The sequence below is a fragment of the Entamoeba nuttalli genome, assembly GCF_000257125.1.
Source record: "Entamoeba nuttalli P19 unplaced genomic scaffold asmbl_4777, whole genome shotgun sequence".
Lineage (NCBI taxonomy): Eukaryota > Evosea > Mastigamoebida > Endamoebidae > Entamoeba > Entamoeba nuttalli.
Window position 1 is genome coordinate 31,584 of NW_008577040.1, and position 6,857 is coordinate 38,440.

Below are 6,857 nucleotides of genomic sequence, written 5' to 3' on the forward strand. Positions count from 1 at the left end.
TTTAGAAATAATGAAAATATTCTCATATTTTTGACGTTTTGAGTTATAATTTTATTCTATTCTTACTTTAAAAAATAAGGAAGAAGCAAATTTAATAATAAGAATATTCTTTTTACAGAAACTAAAACAAAAATTATATTCCTATGAAAAAATGCACTAATCAATACTCATTTGTGTTTTTATTAAATTTATGAAATAATCAAACAGTTGTCTAAAAACATTGGTAAATTCTATTATGACTGAGTTAGCTTAGAGTGTAGTGCTTCTTGATAAATAGTAAACTCAATGTTATTTGAAGAACACCATTGACTAATTTCATCGAGTGAATATTTGAGAACAAGTATTTCCCAAGAATCAAACATTACTATTCTTTTTGTAACTTTATTATTAAACATTTGCATCACAAATGGGTAGTCATTTTCATTTTTAGTCATACTCATTTCTTGTTTTACTTGAAGCAATAAGTTCTTAATTTCTCCAACAATCTTTTCTTGTATAATTCCATTGATTTTAAAATATTTTGTTTCTTCAACAATACAAGTCACTAACCTGTCGGCTAATACATTAGCAGTTATCTTACAACAGTTAGCAATAGAATTTTCTATCATAGATAATACTCCTTCAATTTCTCCAACAATCTTACCAATGACAATTACTTCCTTTAAGTTTAATGTGTCATTCCTTACTAATTCTTTTCTAAATTGAATTAAACATCCAAGCCAAAATACCTCATTCCCTTGACAATTTACTTTTTTAATTAGTTGACGACAAAGCTCTAAATTCATTTTATAAACACAATCTTCTTTTAAAATTTTTATCACTTCATCAAATCGTTTTTCCTTGACAGCAGTTTCCAATCGATACTTTTGTGAAATAAACATTTCTTTAGTCTTAGGAGTAATATCTTCATTTCTAATTTGATAAGTATCTCTGACAAGCATTTCTTTTAATAATAATTGGTCAGGGTCAATTTTTTTTGTCTTAAGAGGCAAGTCTTCTTTGCTCTCTTTTGTAATTTGTTCTGATTTAATGCCTTTGAGTTGATTCCAATATGTTTTGGTAACATTTCCTTCAACATTAACAATATCACCAGAAACAGTCCATACCCAATTTCCATTTTTATTAGTTATAATGATCTTTCCTTTGTAACTCTCATTAATGATACGGATGATTATTTTCATATGACCTCTTGAAATAATTTGAATCAATAATGCTGAAGTTTCAAATGAAGAACCAAAACAAAATCCTTTTATTGTTTGTTTTCCTTTATTCCATGGGCAAATTCCTTTTCTCCATTTAACACAACACTCATTTTTACATAATGTTTTAAAGTGTATTCTTCGAATACAAACCTCATATTTAGTATATAGCCCCATTCAGTTTAATATACCTGCTTCACTTTTTGAAGACTATAATTTCTTTTTCAATACTTTTTTGGTACTTTAATACCATTGTCTTTTCATTTCATTCTTTTTTGTGTTTGTCTTTTCTTATGACTTTATTTCATTTTTAAGTTACTAGACATAAAAATTATTTATTGTTAAAATAAATAAGAGTATTAAAAAGAACTTGAAAATTCTTCATCTTAAAAAGAAAGATAAGCAAACAATGATTTCAAAACTAAGTGAACTGTTAAAACCCAAAAACTCAAGTAGTTCCTTATTGGAAACACTAAAACTTCAACTTGACTTATTTTATAAAACAGTAGAAAATAAAAATGAAAATGGATATGTTTGTATTAACTGTACGCAAGTAGTATTTCTCAATACAATTTGTGCCCCACAAACTATAGACCCAACTCTTTCAATGATGTTATCTCAAATATCTAAATTATCAATTGGGGATGATGATGATAAGCCAAAAGAAATAGAAGGTACTATTTTAGAACTATCATTTCTTGAAAAGACAAATGTCTCTTCACTTGAAATAACAACAAAACAACCTTGGCATCTTCCAAATACTCTTCAATCTCGTTTAAAAGAACTTAAAGTTTGGAATATGACTAAGTCCCAATCAGATAATTTTTTCAATATACTCAAAAAACGAGAAGAAGTATGGGAGAATTTAGAAGTTCTAAAATTATCAAATTGTGAAATTACAAAAATCCCAGAAGATGTTTTTAGTGCATTAACAGTCCCACACCTCAAAATACTTGATTTATCAAAAAATCAAATTGCGGTATTAGAAAATATTAGAGAAAGACCAATGGATTTGATTGATGTGAGTACAAATGTAATAGAATTCATTGATATTCAATTTGTTGGTTCAATCTCACAATTAGTTATTGATAATAATTTATTAACCTCATTGGATGGATGTCGTCCATTTTTTAATCTTCAAAGATTAAGTGTAAGAAATAATTTGATTGAATCTTTTCAAAATATGAAACGTGCGTTCAGTAAACTTTTCTCATTGACAGATATTCATTTAGAAGGAAATCCTGTTGTAGAAGACGAACATTTCATTGATAAAATTGCAGAATTACTTCCTTCAAGCCAATTTGGAATAGACAGTTATGTAAATGGTAATAAGGTAGATTTAAATCCACATAAATATGTCAATACTTCTAATACAACAAAACCAAGTGATCAAAGTGTTCATGTTGAACGTAAAAATATTGGTCTTTCATTATTAGATGATGAAGCATTATTAGAAGTTATTAAAGAAAAAGTTGAATTATTTAGAAAAGGTAGTTGGGATTATACAGAGGACGAATATAAATCAAGTCGTAATTTCTTGAGAGAAGTAGGGGAAAAAATTAATCAAGCGTTAATTGAAACAGAATATTCATTAGTTCCTGATGTAGAAATATTTCCTTATTCTACTGTCAAAAAGGAGTTGTGTAGTTCATTACTTCAAACAGCGTACTGCAGAAAAGAAAAAAGATGTTTTGTACAAGTAAGTGGAGTAAATGAAAGTCAAATGGAGATGGTTGTAAAAATCCCTATTGTTTCATCAAATGCAATTCAAAAATCACTTCAACATGTTGTTCAGCTCTCAAACGATTTAGAAAATGAAGAAACAAGTATAGAATTAAATAATAATTTATTTGGTGTAGAAATAAATGTAGCAGAATTAGTTAGGAATGTTGAGAAAGAACGTAAAGAGTTAAAAGATTTAGAAACAAATAAAATTAAAGAAGAATTAGGATGGGAACCTCAGCAAGAAACAACTCAAGATAATTATCCAAACGAAAATGCTGAACAAACAATGGTTGAATAACACTTTATTTTTTTTTAGTAAACCTTTTTGTTTTATTATTTATGAGAAGAGAAAATGAAGAGAACTTACATTTAATAAAAATGAATAATTCTTTTAAGGAAGTAGTAAAACAAATGCATTTAAACAACGTTCAAACACTGAATGTTGAAATTACTAAAAACCTTGATTTACTTGTTCCTTTATTACAGTCTCTTGAGAAAGAAAAACAAAGGTACTTAGAAGATATTGGCTCACTTGCTGGGTTTAAAGTACCTCAAGTTCCAGAAGAAATAAAGAAATGGGTTAAAATGATGAAAGAAATAAAAAATACAAAAGAAGAACAAAAACAACAGAAACAACACCACAAAAAAGAAGTGAAAGGTTCTTTGGCTCAAAGAAAACAAATAACAACTCAAAAAGAAGTTGAAACATCATCAAAAACATCAACCAAACCAAAAAAATTACTTATAAATGATAATAAAGAAAAAATACAACATATTTGGAATGGAATTTTTAAAGAACAAGAAAGAAAAACCTCTCACCATCGTATAAATCAGAAAGATTTATTAAAACAAACAACTCCAAATATTCACAAAACAGAATCACCACAAAAAGGATTAAGTGAAAAATTACATCGTATCAAAGAACAAATAGAATATAGAGATTCAGAAGAAGACTCTAGTGAATTTGAAATTATTGACCGTCAGTCTTTACCATCTGCAAAAGTAAAATGTTCTCAACACCAAAAACTAAATGAACAAAAATTACAACCTCAAATTATTTTTCATGAAAAACAAAAACCAGTTTCAAGTTTAACAGAAGAAAAGGTGATTCATAGTAGAGAAGGAACATTATTAGATGATGAAGTGGTTGTTCCAACTTTTCCATCACAACCTATCCAACTAAGTCAATCAACATCTATGTTAAATCGTGGATTCGAAAGTGGACAATAAAAAAATCAATTCAATTTGGTTAGATGTAAAATGGTTTATTTTTTTTTATTGTAAATAAATAGCATAACTACTTTATTCCAATTGAATAGCAAAGAATTCACTAACTCTGAAATTTGGATGGTCAATAATTGTTTGACCATTGTCTTCATACTCTCTCTTGAAATTACCAGACAATCTACTTTCTTCGTTCTCTCCACAATTTCCACTAATCAAAAAAGCACCAGCAAAACAAAGAATATTCTCTGAATCATCAGGGAATAACCAAGTACTATATGAATTTATTTCTCTTTTAACAAACTTAATAGGGATATTGTCCTTTATAGTAAATACAAAATGGTCTTTATCTCCAAAAACTCCTCGTGCTATATCATCGACAACAGGAACATCACTACAATAACCTCCAAATACTTCATTTTTTGTTGTTTTTATAACAAATAATATATTCTTGTAACTTCCAACACATCTATTAAACTCTTCAGCACTAAAACCATCTTCAGTTCCTTTATAAATAACATCAATAACTTTCTTTGTACTAATCTGTTCTATTTGAGACTTTAATTCTTTGTCAAGTAATAATTCCTCTTCTAATTCATCTACTTCTATCTCTTTTTTTTCTTCATCTTTGGTTTGAGTTTCAGCAACTTCAGTGATAGGTGATGTTTTTTTTGAAACTTCATTTTCATTTGATTCATCTTTTTTAAATACAATCTCGTTATTAACATTCGTCTTACATTCTTCATTTTCTTTTTGTATTTTTTCAGGAATTTCATTTCCTTCTTTTTTTTCATTAATTGGCATTAAAGTATTTTTGTTTTGGTTTTTCATTTCTTCAAGATTACTAACAACATCTTTTAATATAGAATCTAAAAGAGAATACCGTTGATTCATTTTTTCAAGCTCATCACTTTTTTCTTTTATTTGTTTTTCCATTGTTTCTTTTAATGTTTTGTTCTCTTCTTCTAATTGAACTACCACAGTCTCTAACTGAGAAATACGCTGTTTTAAAGAATTAACCTCTGTTTGTGTCTCATCATCTTTTTGATTAATTGTTGTTATTGAGTCAATTAAATATTTGTCTGCAACAGCCCTATTGTCCATATACTTTTCAAAGACAAATTGTTTGAGCTCAATATTATGAATACTTTCCTCCATCTATTTTAACTAGTCCTTTTTTAGTTCATCTCTCAACTATTTTTTACCTTTTTGGATTATTTTTTTTTTTAAATTATCTCTTAAATTTTTTATTCTTTTTCACCTTTTAAATTATATTTCTTCTTATGATTTGTATTTAGTTTTTCATTTTTGCTTTTTGAATTATGAAATAAAAAAATTAAAAACAAAAAAAAAACTGGAATAAATAACGAGGGAGATTCAGAAAATAAAAATGAAAAGATATAACCCATGTGAATCTCCAGAATTTAATCAAAACGTAGATAATGATGATTCTGATCTTCCGGATTTTTTGAGGGAAGATAACTTTCCTGAACAAAGAAATACAGCAAGATTTCAATTACCTCAAAGTATTTTATTAAGTGGAATTTCAATAAAAAATGAACCTTATAATAATACAGAGTATTCAATGGAATCTCAAAGAGACATTTTAAAAGAAGAGAGATATGAAATTAAAGAAGATGATATACCTCTTCAGATGAATACTATTGCAGATGAAATAACTAATAGATTAGAAAATGTGATTGAAGACAATAAATATCCTGATCCTTTTGGTGAAGTTGTGTGGGAACTTCAAAAATGTGTTACACAAATTAAAGAAAATATGCCTAATATTCAGAAAGTTGATTATCGAAAATTAACTCAAACATTAAACGAAACATTATATCAATTATTCAAAAGGGTTGTTTCAGATAGTCTTTGTAACAATCGAATCGAATGCAGAGACCTTCAATGTTTTTTTTCATTATCAAAGGATATATCAAGATTTGAAATCTTTAATAGAGAAGAAGTAAACAAATTAAATGATCTTATTGCTAAAATTGAAGATATTACTCCTCAACCACAAGTAAATAATATTACAAACCAACAAGAACTTAGAAGTTATTTAAATGAATCTGGATTAAATACAACTCAAATTTTAATTCAAATTTGTGATCCTAAAGATGTAGGTAGTTTTATTAAAGCTCTTGGAGATCTTAAGATTATTTTTAGTGCATCAAAACATTCAAAAACAAATTATATTTCAATGATAAAAGAATTAAATGGTCTTGACGATGATAATGGAAGAAAATTTGCTACTCCATTTTTCTTACTCAAAAAAGCGTTTGAGTGTTGTGTTATTAAATCTCAATTTAGTTTGTTGTCTTTAATTATTTTACAAAATTATATCCTGTTACTAATATTAAATAGAAGCACTTGTTGAAGTCTTGTCTCAGGCTATTCTTAATATGGATTTCTTTACTGATGACCAAAGAGAACAAGTCGATAAAATGTTAAACCAAGCTGATTCCTTTAGAAAAAGTAAACCAGAATTATTAGGAAAAAAACTTCAATTAAAAAAAGATGAAGAAGTAATGAAATTTGGTTATGTAAGGGATTATATTGAACGTCACCCAGAACTTAGTTAAGTAATTGCATTGGTGTTTGACTACTTATTTATTTGAATAAATGTATTGTCTTTACTAATCAATATTAATTAATTTGATTATTCTTTTTATTATAAATTTATATTTTACTTGTCAAATAAAAAAT

At 26.9% G+C, this 6,857-nt stretch overlaps 5 protein-coding genes across 5 annotated transcripts; 3 read left to right on the forward strand and 2 right to left on the reverse strand.

Moving 5' to 3' along the window:
- Positions 1-233: 233 nt before the first annotated feature.
- ENU1_113170 (hypothetical protein) lies at positions 234-1,376 on the reverse strand (the record flags this gene model as incomplete). The annotated part of the gene is made up of 1 exon (XM_008859617.1): positions 234-1,376. The coding sequence occupies one exon, from the start codon at positions 1,374-1,376 to the stop codon at positions 234-236; it is 1,143 nt and encodes a 380-aa protein (XP_008857839.1).
- A 232-nt stretch (positions 1,377-1,608) lies between these two features.
- ENU1_113180 (leucine-rich repeat containing protein) lies at positions 1,609-3,222 on the forward strand (the record flags this gene model as incomplete). Its single annotated transcript, XM_008859618.1, has 1 exon — positions 1,609-3,222. The coding sequence occupies one exon, from the start codon at positions 1,609-1,611 to the stop codon at positions 3,220-3,222; it is 1,614 nt and encodes a 537-aa protein (XP_008857840.1).
- Positions 3,223-3,302: 80 nt separating this feature from the next.
- Positions 3,303-4,154, forward strand: ENU1_113190 (hypothetical protein; the record flags this gene model as incomplete). The annotated part of the gene is made up of 1 exon (XM_008859619.1): positions 3,303-4,154. The coding sequence occupies one exon, from the start codon at positions 3,303-3,305 to the stop codon at positions 4,152-4,154; it is 852 nt and encodes a 283-aa protein (XP_008857841.1).
- Positions 4,155-4,226: 72 nt separating this feature from the next.
- ENU1_113200 (hypothetical protein) lies at positions 4,227-5,306 on the reverse strand (the record flags this gene model as incomplete). The annotated part of the gene is made up of 1 exon (XM_008859620.1): positions 4,227-5,306. The coding sequence occupies one exon, from the start codon at positions 5,304-5,306 to the stop codon at positions 4,227-4,229; it is 1,080 nt and encodes a 359-aa protein (XP_008857842.1).
- Positions 5,307-5,538: 232 nt separating this feature from the next.
- On the forward strand, positions 5,539-6,733 carry ENU1_113210 (hypothetical protein; the record flags this gene model as incomplete). The annotated part of the gene is made up of 2 exons (XM_008859621.1): positions 5,539-6,460; positions 6,516-6,733. The coding sequence occupies 2 exons, from the start codon at positions 5,539-5,541 to the stop codon at positions 6,731-6,733; spliced, it is 1,140 nt and encodes a 379-aa protein (XP_008857843.1).
- Between the last annotated feature and the right edge of the window lie 124 nt (positions 6,734-6,857).